This window comes from Etheostoma spectabile, chromosome 22 (genome assembly GCF_008692095.1).
Source record: "Etheostoma spectabile isolate EspeVRDwgs_2016 chromosome 22, UIUC_Espe_1.0, whole genome shotgun sequence".
NCBI classification, from domain to species: domain Eukaryota; kingdom Metazoa; phylum Chordata; class Actinopteri; order Perciformes; family Percidae; genus Etheostoma; species Etheostoma spectabile.
Genome location: NC_045754.1, coordinates 6805914 through 6822654, shown reverse-complemented (window position 1 = coordinate 6822654; position 16741 = coordinate 6805914). Strand labels below are relative to the sequence as shown.

Genomic DNA, 16741 nt, shown 5'->3' with positions numbered 1-16741 from the left:
TAAAGCACTTTTGCAGAGTACAAGTATTATCCGAGTAATATGGGTCAATATCCGTGCTCGGATTGAAAACAACTCCTCAACTGGCCGCGCAGAGTTCTGTGATAATCACAGCGCCCCCCCGCCTACAAACCCGCTTGGATCTATCACACACACACACACAGAACAAGGAGAAATGCGCTCTCTCTCTCTCTCTCTCTCGCTCGCTCTCTCTCTCGCTGGCTCGCTCTCTCTCTCCCGCTACTTCAATTCGGTCTGCGGATCTGTTCCGTTAACGTTTAGGGTTTCTTCAGGTTTGTTTTAACTTCGGTTTGTAGTACTTACAAGCATAGTAACCAGTAGATTTCTGTGAACGTGGGTTAGACTTATGATTGCTGCTGTTTAAATCAACTCCCGTTGCGTCTCTGCCATCGGAGATTTTTTTTTTTTACTGAGCGCACCCCACCCCCCTCTCTCTGTGTCACACACACACCACACACACACACACACACACACACACACACAAACACACACACACACACACACACACACACACCTTGTGTGGAAATAAAATAATAAAAAAAATAACAAAGAACCAAAAAAAAAAAAAATCACACTGATACATCAAAAATAAAAGTTAAAAAAGAAAGTTATATGAGTATGAAAAACTTGTTCATTACATTTTACTTCATAATTGCGACCCATGTGTTGTGTTCATTGTTGCAAAACGTTCTGTATAAGTTTGTTTGTTACCATAACACAACATTGATCTGAAGCTCAATGCTGTCATGTAAATACTTTTCAAATCAGCAATAAATATAACAATTTTGATTAACTCATATCAATTGCATGCTTAAATACATACCAGTTAAAGGCCGCACATTTCAAGAGAACCTGACCACTTCCTGGTTAAATATGACCACTTCGGTTTGGCCCCGCCCTCCGAGTACGGATCGGATACAGATAAATCATGTGGTAAACAGATACAGATACAGATAATGCTGTACTCGCTCATCCCTATTAGCTATATTCATCCATTTGTATCCTTCAATATCTGTCCTAGATTCCATGGCGATACATCCAATAGTTGTTGAGATATATCATTCTGGACCAAAGTGGTGGACCAACCGACATGTCCATCCATGGAGACACGCTAGCATGGAAACCAGACGAATCTGCAAGCTTGTGTTTTATTTGCTCTGATAGACGCACTTGTGAATTAGTCTGGCTATGTCAGGCCATAGAGCCATGCTGCTTGCATGGCTAAAAATAAAACAAAAATAAAACATGTATAACAATGTAAATACTATTCCGTAATAGCACGTTTAGCCAGTAATGAGTGGAACAGTTTGTGATTTATTTTTTTTAGAACCATCTTGATTTATTGCAACATTTTCCTGAAGCTACCAGTTTCTGGGAATCATCAACATTAAAACAAGTAAAACATTATCCCCTCCCAAATAAAAGGAAAAACTTGAACTTAAATGCCATCGCAACATTGCAAATTGTTGCGATGGCATTTAGGATTTAATAATTTAATAGAAACCGTAGAAATCAGTGCTGAATAGTTGGAGTTTGGACAGCATGGAAAAGACGCATCATCACAGAATCAGAAGGGGCATCACAGTTTTGTTACGAAATGTATATCAATTGTCAACGAATGTCCTTCTAAACCAGCTACTACCACTCAATAATACTCCCAAAAACTAAAAAAATAATCTAGGAATATGCTGTTATTGCAACACAACTCACTTTCTTCTAAAACTGCACGTAAAGTGGAGTCTTATCTGCAGCAGAAACAAGCCAGAATATCTCAACAGTACTTCACTTTGCATATTAATCATGATTTAGATTAAGTGATAAAAACAATCTCCACAGATTTTTTTTGTGGTGCTTTAACCTGTTAGCGTACTGATAGAAAGAGAGGTTATGGATGTCTGCTTCTTGGTGGTTTTGGTTAAGTGCTGAACATTTTCTGCAGACGTTGGCTTCACAGAAAGATTAGTTTGTGGTTTGCTTAGTCTTCGGTGGCAGTGGGCAAGTCTGTGTCTATGAAGATTATTCGCCTTCCGCTCCGCCTGGCTGGGGATCCTGGAGGAAAGAGAAAGATAAAGACGCTGTGAGGGATTTTCACTGTCTGGTATCAGCGGGTCTCAGAGCGGCTCACCCCTAGAGAGACAGCAGGAAGAAGGCCGGGTCACTGTATTCACCGATGCAGCCTCATGTATTAGATCTGGTTGATCTATCACCTGTTTTTTTTCCTGCACTTATCTCACTCTTGACCTTTTTCCATTTCTGTTTCTCTATGTCGTGATCGCTCTCACCTTCTGACTCATTGTCTGTTTATTTCCATCTCCAACAGGAAGTTTTAGTCTTACAAACACTTCTCAGAAGGTAGCGCAGATCTTCAGGCTTCCAGTTAAACATGAGTGGAGGGCGCCAAGCAGCTACTGTTCTGCTGGTTAAGTAATGTTACTCTAAAAATCAGTAAAAAGTACAACGGATTGAGAGGGAAGCTAATAATGTAAATCCTTTGTTAGATTCCAAATGATGCTGTCCCATACTACATTGTGTGTTAGCTAACTTCGCTGACCCGGTTGAAATGACTTGAGATGAGCTAGGCTGCATCTATGTTAGGAAGACATTCTATACTCTTGAATTCACAAACAAGGAAGTACTTGCTCTTTTATAGGTTTTTGTTTTATTTTTTAGTTTCACATCTTGGGTTCCCAAGTTAGATATCAAGCTCAACATTTGGCTGTAAAAGACATATGCATACATATTATGCTTTTGTTGCAGTACAATAAATCAATATACGGTACTTTCATATTCATTTGATACTTGTGTAAAGTGACATACTGTACATATATTAAGTGGGCAAAAGTAACCTCAACCTCATTCTACACCTTTGGGTTGAACTGGAACACCCACTGTCTGTAAGTCAGACCTTAGACCTTCAACCAAGTGAGGTCCAACAAGTCGGACCTCCCATCAAGACTGTCCAACAAGTTGGACCTCACTAATGCTCTTGTGGCTGAATGGGAGCACATCTACAGCCAAGGTCCAAAATCTGGTAGAAAGCCTGAAGAGTGGAGATTGTTGTAGCAGCACATTTATGCCCTCAAGGTTTTGGTATAAGTCACAAAGTGGGTAGTCTCGCTTTGCCAGACCTTCCTCCACAGCGCTGCAGGGGAAGGTCTGGCTAGTCAACACAGCATTCTGGTGCTCTGGAATATTGGCATTTCTTTAAACCAATCACAATCGTCTTGAGGCCAGACGGAGCAACGGTGCCTCTGCTACATAGCCTCGAGAAGGAACTTGTTTTGGTGGAACATGTGTACGTTCAAAGGTTGTTTTAACAGAAAACTCTGATTGGACAGATAGTCTAGCCAACTGTCTGGATTTACCCTGCAGAGATCTGAGGAGTTGACCCGAGCCCTCCTAAATTCACATAGTTTAATATTACAACACATTGAAAGCGGAAGGTAATGGACATCCGGTGGCACCCCAGCAATCCAGGAAATGGAACGTGTGGATATAGACTACAAAGTGGGGGGAACTTTAGGGTCTGTCCACATACTTTTGGCCATGTAGTATACAATACACAAATCAATCAAGATGCATCCCTGAATTGACAATCAAACTCTCTGAAGAGAAAGCTAAACGGTTTTTAACTCTTTTTTTCATTCCCAATTGGTTGTTTGTTTTGAAGCTGTGAGTAGCTCCTGTAGTTTTGTTTGTGTATTGCATTGTGGGACAAATGGTGTCCATCTAAAGCACACACATAAGTATGATGCTACTGCTGACTTTAGAAGTAATGTTATCACTTTCCCAGTGTAAATACACACTGTGAACTTTTTCTGCCTCAGAGAAACAGGTTTGTAACGAAGACTTGAACCAGCTTCTGGTTTTTATCGTACACGGCAGAGCCACATGGTACGGACAGGCTGAACGGCCACAGTGTTTGGATATTGAGGTTTCTGTGTCCCGCTGAGAAAGTCACAGCACAGACTGCCACTCAGTGCTCACACACATTTTTTATCAAACACACACTTCTATAACGGATTAAATATAGAGCCTGACTAAACCCCTCCTGCCCACACACAATGGCATCAACACACACACGCCGGTTCACCCAAACAGTCTGCGCAGCCCACAGTGACCTCCTGTGGCAAGCCCTGACGACTGCAAGTCCTTATCGTGGAGACGATGGAGTCTCACTGAGACCATCCAGGATCTGAATTTTAGTATTCATCTTACTGTCAAAAAGACATAATGTCTAATAGTTTAGTGTCTAGTTATGTAAGGATGCAAAAAAGAACTGCTAATAGATACTGTTTTGAATAACTTTAAGGGGCTTAGGTAGCAACATTTCTGCTTTGCACCAGGATCCTATTTATATTTAAGAATATAAAATATCAAAAATATGTTCATTTTCATCAAAGTAGTTTGCACAATTACGACATTACTATGTTTGTAAAGAGACCTCCATATATATATATATCTATAGATATAGATCTATAGCTGTATATATATATATATATACAGTATATGTGTGTGTGTGTGTGTGTGTGTGTGTGTGTGTGTGTGTGTGTGTGTGTGTGTGTGTGTGTGTGTGTATTTGTAAGGCTTTGATGTAAATGTACATTTAAAATCTTACAGTACCTAACTGTTTTATTGTTAAGAGGATCATACTGCAAATGGCAATGCATTCTGGGGGAAAATAATAGTATGACATTACTGTCTGCAAATGTTGTAGAGTACAGGTATTTATTGTTAATACCAATGCATCTTGGGGGAAAAAGGAAAAGGTGTGAACTACACTGCAGCCAGCTAATTACTTTATATTCAAATAATACTGTAAGAAAGTATATCTATTTACAGTAAAATACCTTAATATTTAAAAACTGTATGCTTACGATAAATAAACAGTAGTTTACTAGCGAAGCTTATGTTACTCCACTACATTCATACGACAGCTTTAACGTTTGGTTACTTTACAAATGAAGTTTCTAACATCCAAAACATAAGAAGAGCTTTTAGAATATGAAGCATTGTAAAAGATGAAACTAGGATGAAGTTACAGCTGATAAGATTAGTCAATTAATTGATAATCAGAAAATAAATCTACCATATTGACAATGATTAATTGTTTTAGTAGGACTTGGCAAGCCTGCAATCCCCTTCCTATCCCTTTTGTGAACAGGTCTTGTGTGTGTTATGTTGAATTTCTTTTTATTCTTCTCTATCTTCATCCTTTTTGTTATAATTTTTAAATCACTTAAAATAAATAATCAGAATCAATTGTTTTCAGTCACTTTCATCCTTGTTTCCTTGTTTCAGCTTCTCCAAATGTCAGGGTTTGTGGCTTTTCTGTGTCTTAAATGACAGTAGTAGTGAATTATGGGCTTTGGATTATTTTGACGGTATATCTCTTTACTTTCTGACGTAGCTCAAACCCAACAATTGATGTATGAATCAAGGAAACAATCAGCAGATTAATCTATAGGTACAGTATGTAACTAATCCGGGTTCAACACTAAGTTGTTGTTTTTGTGCGGTCGGGCAAGTAAAAGAAAAATTCTACTTGCCCAAAGTCAATTTTTACTGGCCTCTATACAATTTTATACAAAATGTTGGGGAAAGAAAGTTAAAAAAGCATACATAAAATAAATAGAACAAACTGTCAAACTTTGGAAAAAGAAACATGAAAATCCTTAAAAATTTTTATTTTGATACGATGATGCCCGAACGGGCAAGGGGGTTGTTAAATTTACTTGTCCAACGTGGCGTATTCCCTGCCCTGTGCCAACAGGCAAACCTTATTGATGAACCCTAATTACTATGTTCATTATTAATTAATCTGCCAATTAATATTCTCTATAAATCGATTGGTTGTTTTGTGTGTAAAATGTCAGAAGAACAGTGACAAACGCCTGTTTCCCACAGCAGAAGGTGATATTTTCATAGCTTGTTTCATTGCACCGACAGTCCAAACCCCACACACACACATATTGAGCTGTGGTTATTTTCTGTTTTCACACCCATGGACTGGATTTGCATCAATCACAAAGAACCGGTGACGCCGTCTGTGAACTCATCTTTGTGTTTTCTTGCTCACCCCTCGCTGTCGTCTGGTTCTGATTTGCATTTTTTATTTTTGGACCCTTCAAAGCCGACCATGTGAGCACTGCAAAACTCTCAAAAGAGCTGTGTCACAAATTTCCAACCAAGGGATTTTTGGTGGATTCAAATAATTACAAAATATACACAAATTAGCCGTTAGATATAACTGGAACATGTAATGCAATACAACAGCCTCTCAAAAAATCCTGCTTTCATCGAAGTATACAAATGTTCAGATTTTTTTGTCATTTCAAACTTTAAAAAGTAGCAAAAGATCATTAAAATGTGTACTTTATTCCTGTTTTGGACTAAAGGTCTTTATATTTGAACCCTTATGTTCAGTTTGGAGTCCTAGATACTCTTAAATAGCTCAAAAAACATACTTAACATTTTTTGATTGCTTTCATACTTAATACCATTTCATTATTTTATGAGCATTGCTTTAAAACATGATTAAAGACTACACATTACATCTGTAAGGGGTCCTACTTTAATGGGAGCTCGAAGTCAGAAGACTCCAGAATAAGGGGGTAATAACTTTGTGTTTAGGAGGGACTTCCATTGTAATTGTTACAATTACATTGTACATTACAATGTTTTTTTTTTAGTTTTTCTTTGCCGAGTACCTATTTAATAATTGCATGGTACAACAGTAGTATTTTTACTAACAAGGCACCGCAACAATGGGGTAATGATTTATATTACAATCGATTTTAAAAGTATGGTATATTTACAAAAAATGACAATGGAAATTGTACATTCTTTTTTAATGTGTAACCTATTTATTATTAATATTGTTCTTATATTTTAAACGTATTTGTTTCACACTATTGTTGCTGTGGAAAAACAGAGGCTTAGCCTGGTGAGGCTACAATGAAACACTTTTTTGTTTTATAGGTCATGTTTATGTTTTTCATCAAGATACAGGTTTTTTTTTTCCAATTACTATTATTGTTTTGATACATATAACAGTGAGGAAGAGGACTATCAGGGGCGTTCATAAGATCATGAGCACCTACATGTTAATCCTTGGTGACCCATCGTAGTTCACTCTTGACGTTCTGCAGCTCTGATAGGTTAACGGCAGGACCGGGCAGCTTCACCGCGCCCGGCAACGCCTTCTTCTCCTCTGGCGTCTGGGCAGCAGCACTGGGCTGCTCTGGTGAATGAGCCTGGGGAAAAAGAATTCAAACAGAAGCATTATTATTATTATTATTACTGTTATTATTATTACTTTGGTAGGTGGGAAATAATTGGAGAAAAAGCAGAAAATAGTTTAATGGTTCTTGATCTCGTACCATTTTCTGTACATCAAATACCGTGTTTTATTATATGTAGGTTTCTGTGTGCAGGGATTCTTCTATGAATATTTGAAAAATCTATTATCTATCTACTATCTACTGTAGTTTTAAGGGTTCACTTTGGATTACGTTACCACCAAGATGTTCCAAATGTCTTATGTCCCTTCTCCCTACCTACCTATACTACTACAGTACCTGCAAGCATTAGCACAGCGCTATTCTACACTGCAAAGCCAAAATGCAGTACATTATTATGGTAGCAGAATCGGCCCTTTTTACAGCTGTTCTACCGTGTAAAACATTCCTCACGCCATAGAAGTATTCAATTTGAGTAAAAAATATGACAAAATGCTAAATAGTGTGTGGCAGTAAGGTTACACAAAAGTGTGTTTTGTGGGTCATTGCAAGCCTAATATATTCCACTTATCTTACATACTGTGTATATTATTTTACACATGTGATATGAAGGGAAAACATTTTTGAATAAACAGTAAAGGCCTAAAAGTTATGGAAATGTGTTTCTGGTTCTGCGCACACAGACAATGTCACATTTGATAAAGCTACAGAAACTTGTTGGTGAATGTTTGCTTTCACTTTTCACTCTCTTTGTGTGTGTGTGTGTGTGTGTGTGTGTGTGTGTGTGTGTGTGTGTCTCCCGTGTTGTCTTACCTCTTCTGTGTCTACTGTCTCCTCTCTCCTCTTGACAGGATGTCCCGCCCCTGGACGCAGAGCTCCCATCGGGATGTTCAAATTAGCCTGATGGACAGCAAGATCAGCCAATAAGATATTTTCAACACAAATTTCCTGTTTCTGTGTGTCTGCATGTGTGTGTATGTAAACCAGTTTCCTCAAAAACCCTTGTCCTAAAAAGAGTGTTGTGTCTTTATGAAAATTGGGACACACACACACACACACACACAAACACACACACAGCGAGCTGTCTGCTAACTTGATGTCCAACTGCTAACTGCCCCCGACGTCCTGTCACTTGGATTTGATGTGTAGTTTTGCATTGTACTGTAGTGTACTGTATTGTATATATAATCATATTGTACAGCTGTACAGAGAGGGAGTGTGGTGTGTGTCAGAGACGCTGGGTTTTATTTTTTTCAGAGATTAAGGTTTAAAGTTCTGGAAGAAATCGCCTCATTTGAAGCATATTTTGCTCAGATTTGTATCCCTGTAATGTTGCTTAGGCTGGGGTTGTTTACTGTCTTATGCTCAGCGGGCTGTCGGCAATCATCTTGTGACATTTCAACCAAAGGTTAAAGAATATTTCAAATTTAGTTTGACCTTTTAGGAAATATGCTTATTTGCTTACTTGCCGAGAGATAGATGAGAAAGACAATCGTTTTATCTCACTTTCGGCATGAAGGTGGATTCCTAAAAGTTTGAACTCTTCCTTTATCTCTGTTCAGACAACAGTCGCTGTGCTGTAATTCCACCTACACCCCCCTGCATTACTAACGGGCCATACCAGTGTTTGTTGCAGTCATTTAAAGGGGGCACTCAAGCGATACAGCATTGCAGCATAAAGGTGGAGGACTCCGATGTAAAGAAAGAATGGTCCAAAATCAATGGAGCAGAGGCAGAGATATGCTGACATGCTTTTAGTATCTATTTAGCTCCAAAAACGCTTGATTCTACAATTTACATAATGCAAACTAGATAGCATAGAAAAGTCATAAGATGAGTTATAGTGATAATGGAAGTTTGTCAAATATGCAGACTTGATGTTCCCTGTAATGGATGACATACTTTAGCAACCCGCGAGAGTCTGACATGAATGGTAAACCAATGGATGCCTAGCTGGATCGGTAGAAAAGATACATTCAAATGTCTGTTATGTAAGGTACATTTGATTACTCCCCAAAACTCTTCTCCAAACAGCCTCTGCAGCACAATTAATTAAATTATCAAAAGTAAAAGTACTTCAAAATGAGTGTTTACTGTTTAACACATTCTCATGTTGTAAGTGATGGATCTAATTTTAAAGGTGCCATGACATGGTGCTCTTTGGATGCTTTTATATAGACCTTAGTGGTCCCTAATACTGTATCTGAAGTCTCTTTATATAGACCTTAGTGGTCCCCTAATACTGTATCTGAAGTCTCTTTATATAGACCTTAGTGGTCCCCTAATACTGTATCCAAAGTCTCTTTTCCGAAATTCAGCCTTGGTGCAGAATTACAGCCACTAGAGCCAGTCTCACAGTGAGCTTTCCTTAGTATGTGCCATTTCTGAGTCTGTAGCTATTGAGGAAGGGGGTGGGCAAGGTGGAGGCTGGGGGTGTGGTCTAGTAACTAGTAACCATAAGTGTTGAATAAATAAATGGAGTATAAAGTGGAAACAGTAAATAAGTACAGTACTTCACTTCATTTACTCCCACCATTTGTCAAGGATAGGTATCAGAGAAGGAAATATTGGACTTTAGAAATCCACACTGGAAACATTTGGGCACAAAATACTTCACTTGTGCTGCACGACTGTTTGAAGGAAATTAAATGGACCTTTTATTGCTTGCCCTTTGGAGCTATAAAAAGATTGTATTGTATCTGGGAGGAGGCTGAGATGGAACTACAGAGTGTTACTGGCTGGGTGACGATCAATCCGACAAACGTTACGGGAGATTTGAATAACACAGGTTTGACTAAATGATATTTCCTTTTAAAGCCTCCTGAGAATCGGCAACGTCTGTATAAGTAAGGATGGAAGACCAAAACCTTTAGGGCCAGCAGGGTATTGGGGGTGGGGGGTCTTTAAATCAGTCAATTAATGCAGGATTTGTCCCTCACGTTTAAAAACAGCCCCCTGCAGCAGTGTCCTTGATCAAGACATGAACACTGCTAATTTACCATCATTGATCAGAGCGATCTATTACTATCAGTTCTTATTCAGCTTAAATAAAACTCAGACAGACTTTGATTTGACTGTTTAGTGGGGTCCATTTGTCGACTCTAACAGCCCTTATGGCAGCGACCCAACACTAATGATAGTTTTTTTTTTCTGTTGTTGGGTATATGATACAGTACCCAGTTTTTTTTCAAGATTCATTTTGGGGCATTTTTTGCGCCTTTGTTTTTGACAAGACAGATGAAGACATGAAAGGGGTGGGGGGGGTGGGGGGGTGGAGTTGAACCCGCACCTGCTGCATTATGGAGTAAACCTCTATATATGGTTGTCTGCTCTACCAATTGAGCTATCTGGGCACCCCGTTGCACAGTTTAAGGGGTTTCTATAAGAGCCGTCAGCCAGGTGAAACTGTTCTACAGGCCATGTTTTAAAGGACCATACTAGTTTTTGTGCAAGTTTAGCCAAAAAATAAGTGACATTATTATTAAACCGCTTTCAAAAGCATAACAGTGTTTTATTGATTTCCTACCTTCCAGACAGCTCCTTTTTTTACAATTAGAAAATCTTATTGCAGATATATACTTTTAATTGTGTTGCTTTTTTTTGTTTTGGTGCTTCTGAGATCATTCGAACATCTGGTGGTTTGAGAATCTGCAGCCAAAATCCTAATGCAATCATGTGCTACGTACATTTAAGGAACATTCAACCCACAATACAAACTAGTGGCAGACATTGACATCGTAAATGGGATCATGTAAAATCTTTATGTTTGTGTTTGAAAGGCTTTTAATCTTGGACTTTGCAGCCACATTGAACAATTTCCTTTTAGTACAATAAAGTATATCTCAATTGTATATCTTATACAAACAGGGAGGGTTTTTTGAGTTTAAGTTTTTTAAGAACTGTCTAGAAAATCAATGGAAGAAGGATATTGTGAGATTTTGAAAATGTTGCAAGACAAATTAGATAAAAACTATGAGACACGGGAACTTTTAAGGAAGTCTTTTTAGATGGAAACATTGCTTATTTATAATGTAAATGTGTTCTGCTGTTCTTGTTTGTGAATGACTTAAACTGGTGGTGGAGTGCTGAGACGAGGACACCTCATGTTTGTACTGTACTGGTGTTTAAAACGTCCTCTGTCCAGAAGCCTATCCCATGGTTAGACATGAAAATGAGCACAATAAGAAACGAGAGAGAGAGAGAGAGAGAGAGAGAGAGAGAGATGATGGAAGAAACCCTCTCTGACATGCACGCACAACAAGCCGTTACAACCCAAATACAGACATTTACAAACACGCAGCGATACAGACGGCTCCTCATCCTTTGCCTCGCTACAAGTCTGCGCTAACAAAGCCTTGATACTGGACATGCAGTCTGAGCTCTGTATTTGCCTTTACCAATAAATACTTAAATGTGGAAACTCCTGTCATCTTTATTTCTAACAGGAAGAAAAAGTTATTATGCCATTTGATATGAGCTTGTATCTAATTTTATTCTTGCAATACCTCGCTTGTCTTGTTTTCTTGTTGTCAACTAAATGTATGATTGTTTTAAAATAGTCAAATAAAGTTTAATACACATTCAAACCTTATTGTGCAGACAGATGAAAATCTTTTTACCTGAAGGGCCTTTACGTTGGATGAAGGTTTGGACATTATCCCCTCGGTAAGTCCACTGACCTGGAGGAGGCACAGATCACAGACATTCAGTTGTGTGTGTGTGTGTGTGTGTGCGTGTGCGTGTGCGTGTGCGTGTGCGTGTGCGTGCGTGCGTGCATGTTGGGGGCAATGGGACTCTGTTTCTGTGGTTTTAAAGGGCCAGGATAACATTTCAGTTGCTTAGCGACTCTTACAGAGAGAAGCAGGTAGAGGAACTGTTCTCTGAATCATTCATGAGCGGGAGCCAGTTGGGAACGTCAAAATAAAAGTGCAACAGTGCCTCAATTTCAGCAAGTGTATGAGAAAAACCTTTTTTTAAATATTTATTTGGTAATTATTTACTATTTAGTACTTTCAGTATAGTGATGTATGGTAAAGTAAGTAGGCAATCTACATGTATTTCACCCTACAGCAAGGAACAGCAGTGACAGCCAGCTTCTAAATGGGTTTGTTAATCACACTGGCTTTGATTCAAATTTTAACAACCCACATAATCTCTCTTATTCTGGGACAACATATTGCTAACATTTACTGCATAATAGCTTAAAGGGATAGTTAAGATCTTTTGATGAGCTGTATGAGGTACTTATTTCACTTAGACGGTGTATTAGTTACAGTAGAAGGCGGTTGGCAGGCCCCCCGTTTGGAGAGACGGACTGGAGTATCAACACTAAGCAATATCCTCTGTGGACGGGGGCTGTAGCCAAAGTTATTTTTGCCTCCTTAAAAAAGGCCCACTTAAAAAAAATAAAAAAAAACATATACTGTGAATATCGATGGACAGAGCATGTGGCAGGTCACCCATTGGTTTGTTGAGATCTGCTATGAGTCATGAGCCTGGTTGTGGATGTGACGATTTTAGAAGAGAGGGAGGAGTTAGTGAGGAACTACGTTACAATCACTGAGACTATAATTAAAAAACATCATTCTGTGTTGCAGAAGACTTAAAACTAGCGATTGAGTCCATAAACTCATTATGAACAGGTTTGCTGGGGTAATAAATCTAGTGAGCAGTGGGTCACTTTCTCATAAACTTCTACAGAAACCGACCTCCTTTGCAATCGCATGTGTCGCCCTCTGCTGGAATCCAGACAGAATGCAGGTTTAAGGTGCTTCCGCAGTTGCAGCACTTGGCGGAACCTGATGCTTTGTCCATTAATATACAGTCTATGGTTTTACTTTGCCGTCAAACATCGCCTTTACGTTGGGGACCTGAATCCGTTATCCATCCATCTATGCTCTCTTTAAACCCTGCCAGACTCCTTTGACAAAAAAACAGTAATTTTACCTCGCAGAACACAGGAGTTGCTGTCTGCGGCTGCCTCGACATATGGGGAATCCGAACTAACCCTTTAAATCACCAAAGTCACCCAATGACACAAACAAACTAACGGATCGAGGCCGTAGATGAGCAACTCCGGTGTTCTGCATGTTAACATGACTGTTTTTTGTTTTCAACCAACTCATGGAGCTAACATTGCCAGCAAGAGTTTTCATTTCTGCAAAATCAAGGGTTCCCGTTTCAAGCTAGTAATGAGAAGCCTGATCTCTTCTGCCATCTTGAATTTAAGGACCTGTTGTTTCAAAAATTGCAAAGAATTTTAAGTGCCATCTCAATAAGCCATCCTGTAAAGAATATACCGTACATGCCTAAATTCTGGTTTCGGCTGAGGTTACTCCTCTCTGACAAATAAAATCTAGATTATCTTCAAAATTGTAAAACATGACAATCTTGCACAAAGTATCTTCTAGAACTACCTATTAGAAATAAATAAAACAGGTCTACACTTTGTCCCTTTCTTCCTTATTTCTGTTAGTTCCTACTTGCTCCCTCTCTTTTTGCTGTCTCACAGATCAACACTAGCCCAAGTAGTTCCTGATTGTAGAAGTTTCCATGGCTTGTTTATCTGATCTACAAGTGGTTCAGAGCAGAGGACCAACGGAGCAGAGTAAGTCCCAGGCCCTCCGGCTGCTGCTGCTGCTGTGTCGTTCGACGGTAGCTCCTAGATACTGTTACTAGGGTGCTGTTTGTGCAACAACATACAGTAAGAGCTTTGCTGTCCTTGACATGAGAGCAAAAGCCTGAGCACCCCAAAATACACAACCCCAGACACACACATAGCCTACACACTTATACAACGGGATGATATTTACAGTATGTTGGCACATGAGTAACAGCTGCCCCCTGATGACACAATGCAAAGCCTCACAAACCCTTTCACTTTAACACATCGTGGATGTGCACACACACGTGCACTTTCTCTCACACACACACACACACACACTCGTCACAGGAACAGTAATAATTCTAACAAAAAGGCTCTTTGAGGGACACTGTGTGTCTGTGAGTGTGTGTGCATGTATGACTTTATGAATATATTACTGGAATATCAACAAGAAGGTATCTTTAGAAAGCTGCAGCTGCACACACAGTGGCATGAATGAATGACTAGAGAAATATGATTTATTTTGCTTTGGTAATAACGATAAGGCTGGTTATCTTAACAGTAGCCACCATGAGGTTAACATTTTTGGATCAGAGTGAAAGCTCTTAGCTAATTTGCAAATATTAGCATGCTAACAGGCTAAACTAAGATGGGGAGCCCAAACATAATCAACTTTAACATTAGCATGTTAGCATCCTAAAGTCAACACTCCAAAGTAAGCATCTCTCACTCTTCATGTGCCAAAGTACATCTTCAGCAGGCGATTAGCTTAGCTTAGCATAAATACTGGAGGCAGGGGGACACAGCTAGCCAAGCATATTCAGTGTTGGCTAAACTAGGCCAATCATCTCCTGGCTCTAGCTTCCTGTTCGTTGTACCGACATGAGAACGATGCCATTCTATAAGCATCTTTCCCAAAAAGTAAACTACTTCTTTAAAGATTTACTCTTCAGTTGAACTGGAAGGCAACGTTGGAAAATATTGAAAGAGGGACTAATTCATTGTTGGTTTTAGTCTTTTTATTGGCTTTGTTGACAATAAGAAAAATATAAAATATTGCCAGTATACCCTTTCAGAAAAAAATACTTGCACAAATATGACTAACTCAATGCTTTGTTCAAAACAAACCCAAATATGAGTTCAAATCTATTTCGAAATTGCCCAACACAGTGTTCCTGCAGGGAATTGGAAACTTCCAGACTTTTCCTTTTAAAAACTACAAAATGCTGAATGATATTACCGTAATTGCCGAAACCTACCTGCGACACACACACACACACACACACACACACACACACACACACACTCACACACACACACACAAACACATTGACAAAGCAGACCTTACCTGTTGATGACACAAAACTGTATGGTCTAATGCTTGATTTTAAACACGTTAGGACTCCTCTCGCTTGTTCAATAACACTTTCTATCCATCTCTCACACACTTGTTTCTTTCTCTACTCTCCATCTCTCTCTCTCTTTTTCTTTCTCCTTTCTTATTCTCCCCGCCCTCCCTCTTTCTCTCTCTCCCTGCCTCGTAAGTGGTAGAAGGATTCCTTTCATATCTGGGATTTGTTCTAACTATAAATAGAAGAGTGATACACAGAAGGGACCTGCTTTCTGTCCACACACACTCTTAGACACACATGGACACGCAGAGTGACGGACCAAAACATTGTCAAACAGTAGCACCGAGCGCCTGGAATCTCTTTACTTTTAACATCTTTTTAAGGTTTTTACACTAGAGTTACAGTTAAATGTTCCGATGACTAAAATAGTTTGTCTGCAAGACCAAACTTTTTTTCTTTCTAAAGCGTATATACTATTCACAAATGACAAATATAATCCCTGATTTGAACACCATTGTAAAGTTTTCAAGCAAAAAATTACAGTAAGCTGTTCCAGTGAGGGAAATAATTTAACGGCTAGACCAAACTCCATTCAAAAAATGGAACATTGAAGCATAAAGTACTTGAAAACAAAACTGCTTATATGATATACACTGTTTATAATGGCACGTATAAGTACAAGTCATTTTTTGCTGCATCAAACAGAGACACTTGAGTCCTTAAAACACTACTCCTAATGTTAGTGACTAAAATGGCACTGCCCTATTTCTGCTCTGACACTCATTTAAACACACACGTACACACTCAGACACACAGAGAAGGGGCATGCTGGTGTATCTACATGCATACATTGATGTACATCCTTAGAGGGGAACTGTCATCACACAGAGTTAAAGGTGTGTGTGTGTGTGTGTGTGTGTGTGCGAGTGTGTGTGTGCTCTCTTACCTCCTGGCATGCGTGGCTGCTCTGCCCTGCCTGCGCTCTCTCTGAGGTCCTCTTTGCCTACCTGACCTGTTTCCGCTTGTCCTGATTGGCTCAGAGAGGCAAGAAACTCCTCCCTTAGTGGAATCCGACCCATCATAAAAGTAGAATGAGTTTTTAAGCTGTGTGTGTGTGTGTGTGCTTTCATATGTGTGTTTCTGTACAGTATATAGATGTTTTCTCATCTGTTTTTATATTTTCAAGTCTTTCTATCAGGATTATCCTCAACTTTTCCTCAAATGGAGTTGTCCACCTTCATGGCATCACACCTCAGTGATCCTATGAATATAATCCATTGTGCGCCCAGGTAGTAAAATGAATACACTCAAAGGCTTGTTTTGTATATATTCCAGACTATGCAAATGCACCCCCACACATACTGGTCCTACCTGTTTGCAAGGATAACTCTCACCTATTAAAGATAAACACCATCATTTAGAGTTTATGGTATTTAACTAATTTTGGATATTTGCTGTGATCTGAAGATGCTCTGCAGGTGGGTCTGTGGGTTGAAGCATTAGATAAAATTGATGTTTTTATGTCA

General features: G+C 39.2%; 1 protein-coding gene across 3 annotated transcripts; it reads right to left on the bottom strand.

Moving 5' to 3' along the window:
• Positions 1-1336: 1336 nt before the first annotated feature.
• Positions 1337-16247, bottom strand: smpx (small muscle protein X-linked). 3 transcript variants are annotated; one of them, XM_032503449.1, is made up of 5 exons: positions 16162-16247; positions 11879-11938; positions 8073-8159; positions 7122-7274; positions 1337-2067 (listed from the first exon to the last, which is right to left on the bottom strand). In XM_032503449.1, the coding sequence occupies exons 2-4, from the start codon at positions 11912-11914 to the stop codon at positions 7125-7127; spliced, it is 273 nt and encodes a 90-aa protein (XP_032359340.1). In that variant the 5' UTR covers positions 11915-11938; positions 16162-16247; the 3' UTR covers positions 1337-2067; positions 7122-7124. The 3 variants fall into 3 exon arrangements, with proteins under 3 accessions (XP_032359340.1, XP_032359339.1, XP_032359338.1); XM_032503448.1 differs by lacking the exon at positions 16162-16247 and adding an exon at positions 15212-15396; XM_032503447.1 differs by lacking the exon at positions 16162-16247 and adding an exon at positions 13097-13179.
• Between the last annotated feature and the right edge of the window lie 494 nt (positions 16248-16741).